The 15,806-nt window shown below is 55.0% G+C and overlaps 1 protein-coding gene across 1 annotated transcript; it reads right to left on the minus strand.

Moving 5' to 3' along the window:
- Window positions 1-417: 417 nt before the first annotated feature.
- On the minus strand, window positions 418-15,483 carry EEF1A2 (eukaryotic translation elongation factor 1 alpha 2). The gene is made up of 8 exons (XM_074604676.1): window positions 15,007-15,483; window positions 13,361-13,573; window positions 9,254-9,433; window positions 7,881-8,177; window positions 3,571-3,721; window positions 1,871-2,127; window positions 1,550-1,784; window positions 418-825 (listed from the first exon to the last, which is right to left on the minus strand). The coding sequence occupies exons 2-8, from the start codon at window positions 13,502-13,504 to the stop codon at window positions 698-700; spliced, it is 1,392 nt and encodes a 463-aa protein (XP_074460777.1). The 5' UTR covers window positions 13,505-13,573; window positions 15,007-15,483; the 3' UTR covers window positions 418-697.
- Between the last annotated feature and the right edge of the window lie 323 nt (window positions 15,484-15,806).

Raw genomic sequence — 15,806 nt, forward strand, 5'->3', positions numbered from 1 at the left:
CCAGCCCTTCCAGGAGGCATGGGGTATGCTATTTGCTTTCTTTAAATGGCATAACTGTAGGAGGTTAACTTAAGCTTATTTTGCATGGAAAAAAATTATAATAAAGGCCCTGGTAATTGATATTAGAGGGTTGAGCGGGTTAAGGAGAATACCAAAACTGCTGTAAGAGCAGCTCCTGCTTTAGGCCAGAGGAACGGAATCAGCCCAGACACCTGCATCACTCAAGGAGGGAGACCTGGGGAAGGGCTGGGTGCTGGGTGACACCCTGAATACGTGTTCCCAACTCTCCTCCTCCCTCCAAATTTCCATCCCAGCCCTGTCTGTGCCCATCCCCACCATCTGCTCTATGTGCGAGCACACGAAACCCATCAAAACCAGCCCCTCTCAAGGACAGACGCACACACAGAGCTCCACACCTTTTGGGTTGGTTGGTTTGTTTTGATTTTTTTTTTTGTTTGGGTTTTTTTTTCCACTGTGGATGTTGTACCAGTTTTATTGGTAAAATTAACATGAAGCCTCACAAACGCTGGAACATGCTTTTCCTTTTAAAGAATTTCCACTGGACCTTAATGGTGAGCATCCAGTCGTTGACATATAAACTCTTACAAGCTGATGTGCACACATGCGCCCGGGGGAGACGGTGGCAGCGTCCTGGTGTCAGGGATGGTTTCTGCGCGATGCACTGGGAGCCCACGATTCATTTGCCAGCCTTCTGGGCCTTCTGGGCAGACTTGGTGACTTTACCAGCCCCACCGCTTTTCTTCTCCACGTTCTTGATGACGCCCACGGCCACGGTCTGCCGCATGTCACGGACAGCGAAGCGGCCTGTGGGATGGAGAGTGGTGGGACATGAGTGAAACGCGGCCACCTTGCCTTCCCTAAGGCTGAGCTCTTGTGGGTGGGTGACGGTGGGATCTACACCCACCACTCGTGGTGCCATGCGTTACCCCTGTCCTTGGAGCAGGTTCCTGCAGGAGCAAGCTCTGAGCCATCAACCCTTGCTCTGACCACCAAGCTAGCCCTGGTGCTCCTCTCTGTTTAAATATCTATTTATTAAACTTAAATCACATCTGCTCTCTGCAAGCTCCCAGCATTGCTAAAGCTTCCAGATGTGCAAAGTCATCCAAGGAAAGCATCGCACTTCCCTGCCTTAAAAGGTGACCTCTAGTGAGCAAACTTCTCTCTTTCTTCTCCTGACCGGTTGTGTTTTAGGGCAGAGATGGGGAAGCTGAAAAATCTTTCTGCATTCAGAAATTATCAGGGTTTAGTAACCTTGAGGGCAAGGTCCTGTTAGTCCCAGAGGGAAACCCCAGCCTTGCCTTTGGAAACCCAGCTCAGGAGAGAGTCCCTCCCACCCCACCAGCCCTAAAACAGTTTATGCATCAGTTTTGCACCCCCGGCACAGGGGGGAGCAATAAAACATCCTCAGCTCCCTCCCCAGTCTAACTGGTGGGGGATACTGGGAGAGGCTTAGCACATCTGGTGTGTGCTACACCCAAAGAGCCTTCATGCTCCTCCACAGGAGACCTCCAAAGAGCCGTTCCCTTACCAAGGGGTGGGTACTGGGAGAAGCTCTCCACACACATCGGCTTGCCAGGGATCATCTCCACGATGGCTGCGTCACCCGATTTCAGGGACTTGGGGTTGTCCTCCAGCTTCTTGCCAGAGCGCCGGTCGATCTTCTCCTTCAGCTCGGCAAACTTGCAGGCGATGTGTGCGGTGTGGCAGTCGATGACGGGAGAGTAGCCGGCACTGATCTGGCCAGGGTGGTTCAGGATGATCACCTGGGGGACAGAGCGGTGTCAGGGCAAGGCTGGGAGCTGGATAATGGTGTCAAACCGTGCATGGTGGCACCACCAGCTCTGCTGACCTGAGATGTGAACTGAGCTGCCTCCTGCGGCGGGTCCGACTTGCTGTCCCCACAGACATTCCCGCGGCGGATGTCCTTGACGGAGACGTTCTTCACATTGAAGCCAACGTTGTCCCCAGGCAGCGCCTCGCTCAGCGCCTCGTGGTGCATCTCCACAGACTTCACCTCAGTGGTGATGTTCACAGGTGCAAAGGTGACCACCATGCCAGGCCGCAGGATGCCGGTCTCCACCCGGCCCACGGGGACTGTGCCGATCCCTGCGGAGACAGGGACAGAGCAGACCAAAATGTAACCTCCTTGGCATATCCCTGAGCCAGAGCCTGGCTGCAGCAAAAGCAAGATATCTCCAGTGGCTTTCACCAAAGACTAAGTTTGCTCCTTGCCCCCAAAAAAACAGTTTTTAGCTGCAAGATCAACATTAGGATCTTCAAAGATACCATGAGTCCGTCCTTTCTACCCAATGTTTTGTAAAAAAGGAGTAACACCATCATCAGAAAGCCATGAGCAATCCATGTGCCCTGAAAGCTCTTCCTTTGTAGCAGCTGTGGCATCTCCTGCATGGAGGTCTGGGCACAGCGCAGTATGTGCAACAACACGCTCCACATCCCTGATGGCCACACCATCAGCACGGGACGAGGCCCAGCTGTGCCAGGGAATGAGGGCAGCTAATTAAATGAAGGGGACATTTTACACCCTGTGTCATCAGAAGACTGCAGGAAAACTCACCTTTGGAGTCAGGTGAAGAAGTATTAAGAGAAACAACCTCAAAAAGGGGTTGGGGAGGTTGGCTGGACCCATCCACTCCTCCACATCCACCCTGCTGCCTCCACGTCCCTCCTTCCCACGGTGTCTCTGCTCTCTAAGGACCTGCCTCTTGGTAACACCATATCTCTTTGCCCCAGCTGAGGTAGGACACAGACCTGCTCACCACCTTTTGTCTCCATTGCAAAGAAAAGACTGCATTGAAAAGCCTGCTAAACCCCATGTTCAATCCCTGCCTGGTTTCTGTAGTGCACGCGTTCTTGGAAAAATGTGGAAAAGGGCTGGAAATGGCTGTTTCTGCCTGATCCGGCAGCCGGGAGAGTCAGCAGGGCTGCCCACTGCTGCCAGCAGGTCAGAGAGCTCACGGGATATTTATAGCTCCGGAAAGTGTCCCCATCACCGCTCCAGAGGGAAAGGGAGACGCGCCGACCAATGCACTCCCTACATGGCTGGTGCCACAGTCCGGCTGGGCAGACGGAGGTGCCGGTGATGGACACCAGCATTTGGGAAGCATGGCCAGAGCGCGGCCAAGCTGCCACACACCAGCCTCACCGGTGGCCCTCCCCGCTGGCCCTGTCCCTCATCCAGGCTCCAGCACGTTTTTGCTGCCTCCATCTTGCCCCACCAGCCGTGACCTCTGGGACTCCCAGATTTGCAGCCTTTTTGGTGTCGTGTGTACCCTGGGGAGAGCTCACAAACCTGCTGCTCCCCTCCACTCCCTGGGCACCTTCGGACAAGTCACCCTCCAACCCCAGATAGTCCAGTCTCAAACAAGGTCTTTCCCCTGGAGCTACCACCCTTCTCCCCAACTTCATCTCAAGTTTGAGTCCAGTCCCTCCAGTTTCACAATACCTGGAAATGTCATTCCCAAATTCCCATGGAATGAAGACTCCGGTTAAAGCAGAGGGAAGAGGGAAAGTGGCAAGGCTTTTGCTCACCTCCGATCTTGTAGACGTCCTGGAGGGGCAGGCGCAGGGGTTTATCTGTGGGGCGGGTCGGGGGCAGGATGGTGTCCAGGGCCTCCAAGAGGGACACCCCGCTGGCGTTGCCTTCCTTGCGCTCCACCTTCCAGCCTTTGAACCAAGGCATCTGGAAACAGAGCAGCAACAACATGCACTGAGTGTGCCCGTCCTCAGAGGCGAGCCCAGAGAGACGTCCCACCAGGACAGCCTTCATGGAGTCAGTCCAACCACGTCCTGGCTTTTCCTGGGGACTGGGGAGCTCTTTTTGCTTCACCATCCCTGCAGGCTTATCTGTACCCCCTTGCTCAATCTCCCTCCTCTCTCTTAGAAAATTGCAAAACATGCATTAACATGAGAAAAAAAGGATGGAAGTGGTTAAATCCATCAAACTCACTGTCTCCATTCCCAACACCAACCTATGCATGTTGCCTTCCTATGCCAGCTTCCTGGATCCTGCCCTCCAGTGATGATGGCACAGGGACTACAGGGTCTCCAGCCAAGTCCTAGCTACAAAGCGTTCAACCTTCAGTCCTGGGAACTGAGTTTCTTCAAGGTGAGCCCCAGAAAGACCCTTCTCCCTGCTCACTCCTGCCACCACCCCCCCACAGGGTTTAGTTTTTGAACCCTGGCTTGGGAGGATGCTGGAAACCTGGGGCTTGCACTAGGGCTGCAAAGGGGCAGGGTTGTTTTTCACCTCTGCTCCTGCCCTAAATTGGACCCTTGAAGCTAAGATTGGCCAGAAAAGAGGCCGAGAGGTAGGAAAACGTGCTCAGCAGAGGCCATGGTTTGATGCAGGGAACACAGGGCCTTCCTGGGGTGATGGTGCACGTCTGTAGGGCTTGCCAGCAAGAAAAATTCAGTCCTGGGTCTGAAACAGCCCTGATACAACAAACAGAGCTCAGTCTGCAAGGTCTTTCCCCCTTCCTCTGCGTAGAGAGGTTTAGACAATATTTTCCCACTCAGACGTAAAACGCTGCCCGTGTGCCCCAGCTCCATCGCACACGTTATGGACGTGGCTTTTCCCTCAGGCACCAATGCCAGTGGCACAGCGCAATGGACATGGGGCTGGGGCTAGAGGTCAAACGGGACCCCCATAGTGCCCCCGGTTTCACAGCCATCCCTGGAGGACACGGCTGGTTTCCCATCCTTCGATCTGCACCGCTTTTGGGAAGGAGCAAGGGGAAAAGCTGGGTCCAGCCAGGGAATTCAGCCTGCGTGTTCAGGCCAGCCTCCTTCAGAGGGTCACAGCTGACACCAATTGTCTTCCTTGGTGACAGTGGCAGGAGGAGCCTGGGGACACTTTTGCAGAGGGATCCTTCCCAGGACACGGCAGCTATTGCTACACAGGCGGCCCCGGTGCCGGGCTAACAGCTCGGCGAAATGAGAAATCCAGCCAGCCGGTGACGGAGCCGCATGTGATGCGCAGGATGAGTCAGACCTTCCCCCCAGCCTGCTGTCGCAGCCCAAAACGCCGGGCAGGTGCCCGTGCCAGCAGCTGACCCGGTGGCCACCGGCCCACGGGCTCTGTCTTGAGGGTGACAGTCACCGTGTGCCCGCAGCTCCCGTCCCTCTGCCCCTGTATGGCCAGGGGACATGGAGAAATGGCAAACTCTGTCCCGTGACGCCTGGCTGTCAGAGACGTCCCTTTTCCTTTTGGTGCATTATCCGGAGAACTTCTGACATCCCAAGAATCAGATAAAGATGCCCTTTGACACCTTCTGGGAGCAAATCCACTCTGCCAAACCTCGGCACGTCCCCAGGGTGAGAAGCATCTGCAAAACCTGGTTTGTGCTGCCTCCTAGGGCCGCCCAAGTAAAACCTCTCTTATGTATCCCCCAAATCTGCTTCCCAAAGAGCAATTCCAATTCCACCAATGTGGAATGCGACCACCAATTGGATGCGACCAAACCCCCCAGCCAGACGGGTTAAACTGCGGGCTCAAGCTCCCATAAACAACAGCTGAGCTCCAACTCTTTGGCACCCCACGTGCGTTCTACGGAGCAGTCGCCTTTCTCTGATTTTATCCCAACGCGGGTGAGCATCCCAACGCACCCGCCCCGCACACCCCGACCTTGCACCGCAGACTGGCTGCGTTTGGGTTGCAGCATCCCGCAGGGTGCAGGTCCCTCAAAACACATCGAGTGGCCCGGGTCTGTCGGCCGCAGCAGCAGAAAGCTGGCTTCACGTGAAACCCCGTTTGCCAAAAAGCTCTCAAATGTCAAACTTTGATGCAATTTTTTTTTTTTTTTTTGCATTTGGCCTGCGGATGCTGTGCTACAGGGCAGTGGGCTGGAGCCTCCCACGCAGAGCTGGCTCCAGCCTGACGTACCACCACACCTCCTCTCGCCCGGAGGTGACAGGAGCCGCAGGGACGTCACGGGTCTAATCCCCACTTTCTGATAAGTCCCCTGACAGACAGACAAGTCACTTGACTGCCTTGTGCCTTGGTGAAACCCAGCCAGAAACTGTGAGTGAAAAAAAAAATCAGAGCTTTTTTGGGTGAGGAACGAGAGGAGAGATATCTACACCAGCTTCCTGCTCAAGCTTTCCTAGATGTGGTGCAATATGGGGAGGAGGAGTCTGTCCCAAGCCTGGCAAAGGCAGGATGGGGACCACAGCATTGGGAGGACGCTGCACCCTCTCCAGCAAAGCTCATGCTGATCCAGACCTCTGGCCAGGCTTTCTTCCCAATTCCCCAGCTCAGGCTGGGAAATTGGGAATTCCCAGGCTGGGAACCCGCCCTGGAGCCAGCTGCCTCCCTACAGCAGAGAGGTGAACTATTCCGGCCCCTGCCTCCTCTCGGGCAGTGCATCACACTGAGAACATGCTTTGCTTCCAGAGGAAGGAGGCCAACAAGCCCCATCCCGCTCTGTGCCTCCCCTCCGCAGCCTATTAATAGGAGAATGGTCGGGGATCATCTTCCCGGCCCAGCAGCTGCTGACATTTGGAGCCTGTCTGATTAGAGGCACCCAGGAACTATGCGGCTGGGTTTGGCATGGCCGCGGCTGACCTTTATCCCAGCTCCGCTCCTCAAGGGACAGGAATCTCCCAAGCACCCCAAAAATTCCTCCCGTCCAAGCCAGCCCCAAGTGAGCTGCCTTTCCCGTGCAAGGCTGGGAGACGTGTTTCACGATGGTGTGAGCTTGCACCGCAGCGCTCCTCTAGCTTGGGCTCGTGATCTCAATTGCTCAGTTGACCTCCCTCAATTGCTGCTATCCTCATACGTCGCCTCCTTCGTCACAGAGCCCTGACCCATAATCCACCGCTGAAATCCTAAAGCACCCTTAAGCATCAAATTTCCCATTGGTTTCACAAGGGATGGCTGGGCGTTTCTGGTCTGAGCAACTTGCTCAAGGTCACCCAGAAGCCAGCAGGAGAACAGGGACCTTCCTCTGGCCAGAACTTTCCAGCCCACCATTTGTTTAGAAGACTAAAGCTGGGGTAGCTTTTCCTCCAAAAAAAGAGTATCAGAGTAGCAACTGTTATTGGCAGCCTGCCTGCCAAGAAGCTCTCGTCCTTCTTCAAGCTCTTCTTTCTTCCATGTTGTCATATGAAATAATGGCAAGGCCTCACCCAGAGCACCCTGACTTTGTGCGCCCACCACCCCCACCACTGACGCACAAAGGGAGAGATCTGGTAAAAACCAACTGGAGAAAGACCAAACCCAAATGGATGCTCCAGGAAACCACGATTTTGGCATGGGAAACCTGGTACCTCCTCAAGAAAAAAAATCACCTTAAAAAGTGAGATGCCAGCACCGGAGCTGGAGGTGTGGCTGCCACAGTGGCACATGGCACTGATGGGGAAGGACACCCAATACCCAACACGTGGGAGCTCGGCTGCATGGTGAGAGCCGTTACAAGCCTGCAACCAGACCATGTTATTTGCCTTAGAAAACAAAGCCCTAAAACCACACACAATATTCCTGCTGAGAGTGGCAGTTGCTGCGGATGGCTCTAATGTCACCGTGGGTCTGACGATGCGAAACCCTCAAATCACATCCCAGAAGCAAAGCCGTACAGATCATCTCCTGAAGATGCTCGTGTTTAGCCGCTGGGGCGCCTGGCCATGGTACAGCAACCAGCGTGCCTGTGAACAGTGGGCCCATTCATCCTGCCTTGGCGCAATCAGAGCTACGTGACAAACACGTCTATGCTGGCAGCACGGGCCATTACGCACAACGGGAACGTGAAACGTGCCTGCGGTTTTCAGGGCACGGAGGTCAGCTCCAGCCTGGACCAGGGTAGTCAGGATGGAGGGAAAAGTCTAACACAACACACACTTACATTGGGAGAGGGCTCCAGCATGTTGTCTCCATGCCAGCCCGAGATGGGCACGAAGGGAACTGTGGCTGGGTTGTAGCCGATCTTCTTGATGTAGGCGCTGACCTCCTTGACGATCTCGTCATAGCGCTTCTCGCTGTACGGGGGCTCTGTGGAATCCATCTTGTTGATGCCCACGATGAGCTGCTTCACCCCCAGGGTGTAAGCCAGCAGGGCGTGCTCACGAGTCTGCCCGTTCTTGGAGATGCCGGCTTCAAATTCACCAACGCCGGCAGCAACGATCAGGACGGCGCAGTCAGCCTGGGAGGAGAGAGCTAATGAATTGCTTCTGTCCCCAGAGAGCACTGCTCCTGGTGACACCCCTGAGAGCTTTGAGTAAGTCCCAGATGAACATTACTCAGAATAAGGACGGCTTGGACAGACCCCCTGCCAGGCACTACCCATAACCCTGCTGATCTACCTCAAAACTGACCTGTGTTATTTCAGACCTGCCAACTGTGCATGGTTTGCAACATGGGCTGGAAACCAGGATGGGTCCCTCCAGGTTACATGACTCTAACGAGGACCTCACCTTGATCATCCAGGGATGCACAGCCAAGGCCTTATCTAAAACCCTACTGAAGTCTTGCAAATAGTCTCCTTGGGCGACGGGTGAGACTCCAGCCGTGGAAACTGTTCCCCAGATTACTCCTGTACCCAGAACCCACAGCAGAAGCTGCCTGGGTTTGACAGAAAGCCATGCCCAGCGCAACTGGCATCACAACGGGAATCTCGCTGGGCACGCAGGGAGGCTCATCCAGCACCCATCAACCACAGGGAGATGCAGGAACGTCCTGCAGTGCTACAAGGGAAAACCACCCTATGCTGGAAGGGGAGACCATTGAGTTTGGCAATGTGATGTGTTTTATGGGACAAAGACAGCTGTTTCAAGAAAAAGGAAGGATAAAAGATCCAGGAGTCTCCTTTAGCCAATAAAACCTAGGGGACTCTTGGAAGTTTCTTGTATACCTCAGTTGGCTGAGGCTAAAATAATGTGGAGATATGCTCACAGAAAGGTCTGTAGCTCACAGCATCCCACTTCCCAGAGGGTCCATATTCATCCTCACCTCCTCCAAGTAGGGCAAATGGGGTGGAGAAACCACCTCCTTGTGCCCAAGGAGGCCCTTTCTACCAGATGTCCAGTGAGGTGCAGGACCATGACATGCTGGTGCTACCCAGCCTCTTGCGTGGACCCTACTCAACACTCCTTGATGTCTGCTGTCTCAACTACCCACCTCCAAAAGGACTCCAACAGCACCTACATGACCCTGGGCTTGTCAGCAAGTCTCACCCTCCCACCTCCAGCAGCCCCCCAACCCCTGGCCACCATTTCTCACCTGGGAGGTCCCGGTGATCATGTTCTTGATGAAGTCCCTGTGGCCAGGTGCGTCAATGATGGTGATGTAGTACTTGGTGGTCTCGAACTTCCACAGGGAGATGTCAATAGTGATGCCACGTTCACGCTCAGCCTTCAGCTTGTCCAGCACCCAGGCGTATTTGAAGGACCCCTTCCCCATCTGGCCAACACAAAGGCAAGAGCCGGTGAGAAACCCAAGCCAATAGCACTGGTGCCAGTAACCCACCCTCCAGGGCACATCCCAAGCTCACATAGGCAGAGGGTCACATTGCAAACATTGAAGGCAAGATTCCCTAAATTCAATGGCAACTGTGATCTATTTAATAATAAATATAGGTAAAGGGGGATATTGTTCTCAACACGTTCCTTAACAGGATGGAGGAGAGTCTGGAAGAAGAGCTGTGAAGTGAGTTTGTGAGTGGGGCTGGATGGGCAGGGGCTGGAGGCAGTGACCCACGAGGTCTCCTCCATGAAATGCCATGGTCCTGCACTGCTGCCGGGAAACCGTGGTGCTAGAGAACCACACTTCAATGGTGGAAAGCTTCTTATTGTTGCATTTTAATCTATTGAGTGAACCTGTGAGGCAGCTGGTTAATGAGAAAGGGCACTGCTGCATGATGGGGGTGTAGGAGGGGAATGGGTTAAAAGAAAATGAAATGCGAGATGGTTGCTATGAGCAGAATAGAAACGTGATTGATTTTTGCCACGGAGTGTGCGAATTCAAACATGAAAAGCTACTGGGAGCTGCAGCCAGACCAACTGTTGTTGCCAAATGGCCAAAATCTCAGCCAGCATTGTAATGCAGAAAATCACGCTGGGTGAGATCAGCTACAGTAAATCTCTCTGTCCTGTGATAAAGCACACCCCCTTGCTAAAGCCATGACGTCACTGCTGGACCTCTTTCTCCTTCGGGTTGGTGTCCTTTGACGTCATGCCCCCAGGGAGAGCAGGACTTCCTCCCCCCCACCCCCAGCCCGGAGGTGGTGCTCCCAGTCTGAGCTGGGATCCTGCCACCGTGGTGGTGGGGCAGGAGACGACCACCCTTTACTGACCCCGCTGTGTGCTGGGGGAGTCTGGGGAGCCCAGGGGTTAACGGGCATCGATCATCAGCTCCTGGCCTCAGACGCAAGGTTGTTGTGTTTGGTTTTTTTTAAAGATGGAAAATGGGATTTAGGTCATTTGTGGATGATTTAATGGGCTCTAACCACTGTGCAAGGACAGGGCTGTGATACCCTGCTCCCATCCATCCATCCCTCCCCGTGTTTTCTGCAACCGCGGCTCCTCCTGGCGTATCAATGCATAAAATTCATTATGGACAATTATAAATCACCGGTCCAGAGGGAAGCGCTTCCTGATTGCAGGCAGCGAACGCTTCAGTGACGGTCCTCGCCAAGAAGCCTAACGCAGCATCACCGTGCCCAGGGACGGCTCTTGCCCCCGGCTCCTGCACTCCATCCCCGTGCCCGGCCAGCACAAGGAATTAATGGTGCCGGCTCCTTTACATAACAGCTGAGCGCTGCGATGACTTTGCAGCTCGCTCTGGAGGATTACGGGCAAAATCCTAAAGCCAGGGGCAAGCTTCCCCGTCTCCTGGGAGGGGACGCCGGATTGAGATGGTGATGCCCCATCCCTGCTGGGCAGCTGGGAGCTCTGGCGCCCGCAGGAAGGGCAGTCGGGGGGTGGAAAGATCCAGAATCAAATCTCTGCTCCTCAGCATCCTCCTGGCATCGGGCTTAGTGAGGAGGCAGAGCAGGAGCTCAGAGGTTATCCCTTTCCAGCACGCACATCCAACCGCTCTCTTGCCAGGGGGAAGGGGAGGGGGTCGTTAGAGCGTGGTCATTTACTGCGGGAATTGGCGGAGATAACACCATGGGTTTCCCACGGTGCAATATTATGGCACATTAATACTGTGCAATGCATTAATAAGGGGCAGTTCTCAGGCAGGAGCTAAATCAGCACATCCCACAGCCTTTCACCCATCGGCAGCCTAGTCCTTCCCTTCGGGATGGGGAAACTGAGGCAGGGAGCAGACCCCCGGCTCCCCCGCGGGAGCCGAGTGGAAATCGGCACCTTATGGCAGGCACCCGCGACCGCGCACACAAACAGCCGGTCGTCTGCTGTGGGAACCCCCCCAGAACTCGGCATCATACATAACTTGAAGACAAATGAGATCCTTTATTTAGCAAACAGCTTCCCTCCTTTCGCGGGGTATATTCAGTTACCCAGAGCTGTTGTTGAAAAAAAAAAAAAAAAAAAAAAAAAAAAAAAAAACAAAAAAAAAAAACAAAAAAACCCAAAAAAACCAACCCAGGGTATTATCTAGCTTTGCACAATACCTTCCCTGTTCAGTGCCAGAAACAGCCTGATTTTCCTTGATCGAACCCCAGCGGAGGGACAGCTTTCTATTTGGAGACCACAAATACTGATTTTTTTTTTTGATTTTTTTTTTTTTTTAAAATAGAACAACTTTTCTTTCAGAGATACTGTTACCCTCTGCCCCCTCCCCGAGTCAAAAAGAAAAAAAATAATCCTTTCTCTTTCCTCTTAAAAAAAATAAAATAAAATAAAATAGAATATCAGACCCTGGGGGGGGTTTTGTTGGCTTTTTGGGTGCACACAGGCCTCCATTTCCTGCGAATGCCACCTAATGGAAGAAAACCCTTCCCCAGCCCTGCATCAGAAAATGGAGTCTGGAAGCTCAGTCAATAGGCTATTAATAGCAGCTCCCAGTCCCCGCGTATTCTGGCAAGTCAGTGAAAGTGTCTGTTCAATTAAAATAGCCGCAATCACATCGACAATAACCTAATCACGCCATACCCCAGCCGTAGGTAAAGGGGCCGGGGCGGGGGGGGGGGGGAATATACGGAGGGATATCGGCGATCATTTTAATCCGGGGGGGAGCCATCGTTTTGTAGGAAGGAAGAAGCTCTTGGCTTAAGGGCTGGCAAAAAAGGCTGACAGCGAGGGGGGAAAACGGGTGGTTTAGCTCGGATGCTACCAGCAAATTCTAAGGGTTAAGACAGACCGACAGCAAAAACGTCTAATCCAGAGTGACAGCTCTGCAAACCTCTTTTTTCACCCACCCCACCCCCCCTCCATTGAAATATGGGATCTTGCCCAGAAAATAAATAAATAAATAAATAAAATCGAGGGATATATCTGCATTAAAAATTCCTGGAACGATGACGACAAGCCATCTTCTGAGCGACCGGATCTGCCCTATCAATAACACAGCCAGGCTGTTCCCGGCTCGCCCGCCTCTCTAGAATTTACCATCGTTAATTGCCCAGAGCTTCCAATTCACGTTTTCCTCCCCAAAGCCTGTTTCTTCCTCTTCAATCTCTGTGTTTGCCACGTTATAGGTGTTGGGGGGTGCTGTACTGTGGGACACCCCGCTAACGCACGCGCCGGGGCATTGCTGCGAATGTCACCATTGTAAGAGCTGAACAAAAGGATTTAATCTAAATGCTCATACGTCGCGCCAGCTTTTCTGTATTACAGGCTACCAGTCAAGCTACACATCAGGCCAGAGGCTTGAGAAAAATAAGAATGGGTTGTTTTTGGGTTTTTTTTTTAACAAAATGGATCAAACGATTGCTCCAGCTGATGCTGCACCTTGTCCCCAGCAGGCACTGGAACTGGGTGCTTCGGAGCGAAATTCAGAGAGTCCTGCACTAGGCAGCGAGGGATTATCAGGTTTTCCTCCTTGTGCACTATATTTAGAAGGAATTTCATGCCCTGAAGCACTATGGTTTGTTCCAGAACCCTAACCCCATCTTGCAGACCTCGCCGTGCCCCTGCCCTCATTAACAGCCTGTGGCAGGGAGTCCCCCAGCTCCGGAGAAGAGGGTGGCGAGCGCCCAAATGGCCTATTTTCCCAAGGCCAGAGGAGTCAGGAAGACCCAGGGGTACAGAGGGGAAAAAAAAAAAAAAAAAAAAGAGATGAGAACAAAGGGAGAAAGAGAAGGGCAGCGCCGGGAAAAAGGGAATAGTGCCCATGGGACACTTGTGGGGCATCCGTATGGGGCATCCCTGTGGGTGGGAGTGTGGGGTGGGGGGGGGGCACGCTGGGGGATGGGCTCCTCACCTCGGCAGCTTCTTTCTCAAATTTCTCAATGGTCCTTTTGTCAATGCCCCCGCATTTGTAGATGAGGTGCCCGGTGGTGGTGGATTTCCCAGAGTCCACATGCCCAATGACGACGATGTTGATGTGCGTCTTCTCCTTCCCCATGTCGGTGGGCTACGCGGGGCTGGCGGCGGTGGGGAGGGCTGCGGGAACGCGGCTGCGTTTTTGGGGAGGCTGCGGGGCAAAGAGGCAGGCGTGTCAAAAGACCCCCCCGTGACAGCACCCTCCCAGCCCCGTCGGGGATGGCTCTCCTCCCCTCGCCCCACCTTCCCGCTGGACCACGCGCCCCATCCCCCCCGGGGGTGCCCGGCCTCGTCTAGCACCTCTGCCCGCCCTGGGATGGAGCCAGCTGGGCTATTTCTAGCCACCACGTACAGCCTCCAAGTCTCAGCAAGATGCCGTGTTATTCGGCGTCTTGCCCTCCACTGCCGTCCTGGAGACCCCCAGTTCCCAGGACTACGTCATCGCTGCCTCGAAGGTGCCCTTCCTCCTCGGAAAAAACCTTCCCACCGGCTCAGGGTTGCTACTGCTGCCTTCTCGGTCTTTCCAAACCCGAGGGCATCTCCTCCATGTCGTGGGTGCCCAGGGAGGAGCCATGGGTGTCCGTCCCTGCGGGCTGCCCTCGCCGCTCCCAAGCTGCGCATGGTTCGGGTGACAACATGGTGTCCGCAAAATGGGACGGACAAAAATAGCCCTCACCCGCTCCCCCCCGAGCAGGGCTGCAAATAGCGGGGCTGCCCAAAGCTCGGCGGCACCCGCGGTGAGCGTGTGCGTGTGGGGGGTTTCGTTATATTTTGCTGCCATGAATCTGGATGAAACAGGGGGAGGAGGGTGAAAAAGGCAAATCGATAGATCCGGGGAGCTGTTCTGGCATCTCCCAGCGTTACCATGGCTCTGCAGCTGCCACACAAACCCGGCACAATTAGGAGCTTTAATTTGACGTCTAATAAAATCCAATTTTACCAACCTGCCCATAAAAGTAAAGGAGGTCAGGAGGAGTTTGCCGCTCTAATAGCGATGCAGTCATGCGGGGAGCAACGTCCCCCGCCAGAAGCCCCCCCTGGGCAGCAGAGCCCTGGCTGCCCCCTCCCTCCCTGCCCTTGATGGGGGGATCCAGCCGGGATCTGGCCGTTTCCCGGCTCCGCTCCCTGGTGCGGGTCCCGCTCCCCGGTGCGCACCCCCAGCCCCTCGGGTGGGCGATGCGGGGGCGATGCGGGAACCAGGGATTTGTGTTGATTTAATTTATTTTTTTTGTATATTTTTTTTCCAAGGCGCTAAAGGCTGGGGCGGGAGGAAGGGCGGGGTGGGGGGTGGTGGGGGAGCGGGGTATTTCCCACCTGCGGGAAGAAGCACCTGCGGGATGAAGGAATGGCCCGGCCCCATCCTCTCCCTCACAGCCTGGGGTACCCCCCCGCAACATGGGCTGGGGGCAGCAGCACCACCCCATGCACAAGGCGGGGGGGGGGGGATGCATTGACCCCCCACAGCCCCTGGGGCAGGACACCCCTCCCCTTCCAAAGCCCCCCCCCGCCTCCATCCTCCCCTCTGCGGAGCGGCCCCATCCCGGCGCGGCGCGGCGCAGCCCGGGGGGGTCCCGGAGCTCTTACCGGAGCGGCGGTCGGGGCGGCAGAGGCTGCCAGCTTGGGCTCCGGCGGCTTTATCTCCCCGGGAGGGGCCCACCTATTGACGGCGACAGCGCAATGCAGCGACCCCCCCGCACTACGGCAATGCGGTACCGGGCGGGGGAGGAGGAGGCGCGCCGGGGGGAGGAGGAGGAGGAGGAGGAGGAGGGACGGAGCAGGGTAAAGGAGGGGGGGAGAGACGGGAGACGGTGCTGCGAGGGAGGGAGGGAGGGAGGGAGGGAGGGAAGGCAGGAAGGAAGGAAGGAAGGAAGGAAGGTGGAGGGATGGGAGAAACGGAGGGGTGGAAGATGGAGGGATGGGAAGGAAGGGATGGGAAGGATGGGCGCTGAAGGGGTGGGAGGAAGATGGAGGGATGGGAGAAACGGAGCGGTGGGAGAAACGGAGAGGTGGGGGAGAGATGGAGGGATGGGAAGATGGAAGGATGGATGGAAGGCAGAGGTCGGAGGCAGACAGCAGGGGGGAAGATGGGTGGGAGGAAGGTGGAGGTATAAAAGATGGAGAGACAGGAGATATAGAAGAGATGTAGGGATGGAAGATGACGGCACGAGAAAGATATGGAAAGATGGGGAGAAGGAGAGATTGGAGATAGAGGGATAGGAGGAAGATGGAGGCATAGAGGGAGATGGAAGAAAGGGCTTTTTGGAAGAGAGGGGAATTTATGGAAATCCTGGTCCAGGGGAGTGGCGTAGATGGAGGCCAAGTGGGGCTTGGACCCCCTTGGATCCCCCTTGTCAGCCTGGGGGTGAAGGGACAGGGCTGGAGTG

The sequence above is a fragment of the Larus michahellis genome, chromosome 12, assembly GCF_964199755.1.
Source record: "Larus michahellis chromosome 12, bLarMic1.1, whole genome shotgun sequence".
Lineage (NCBI taxonomy): Eukaryota > Metazoa > Chordata > Aves > Charadriiformes > Laridae > Larus > Larus michahellis.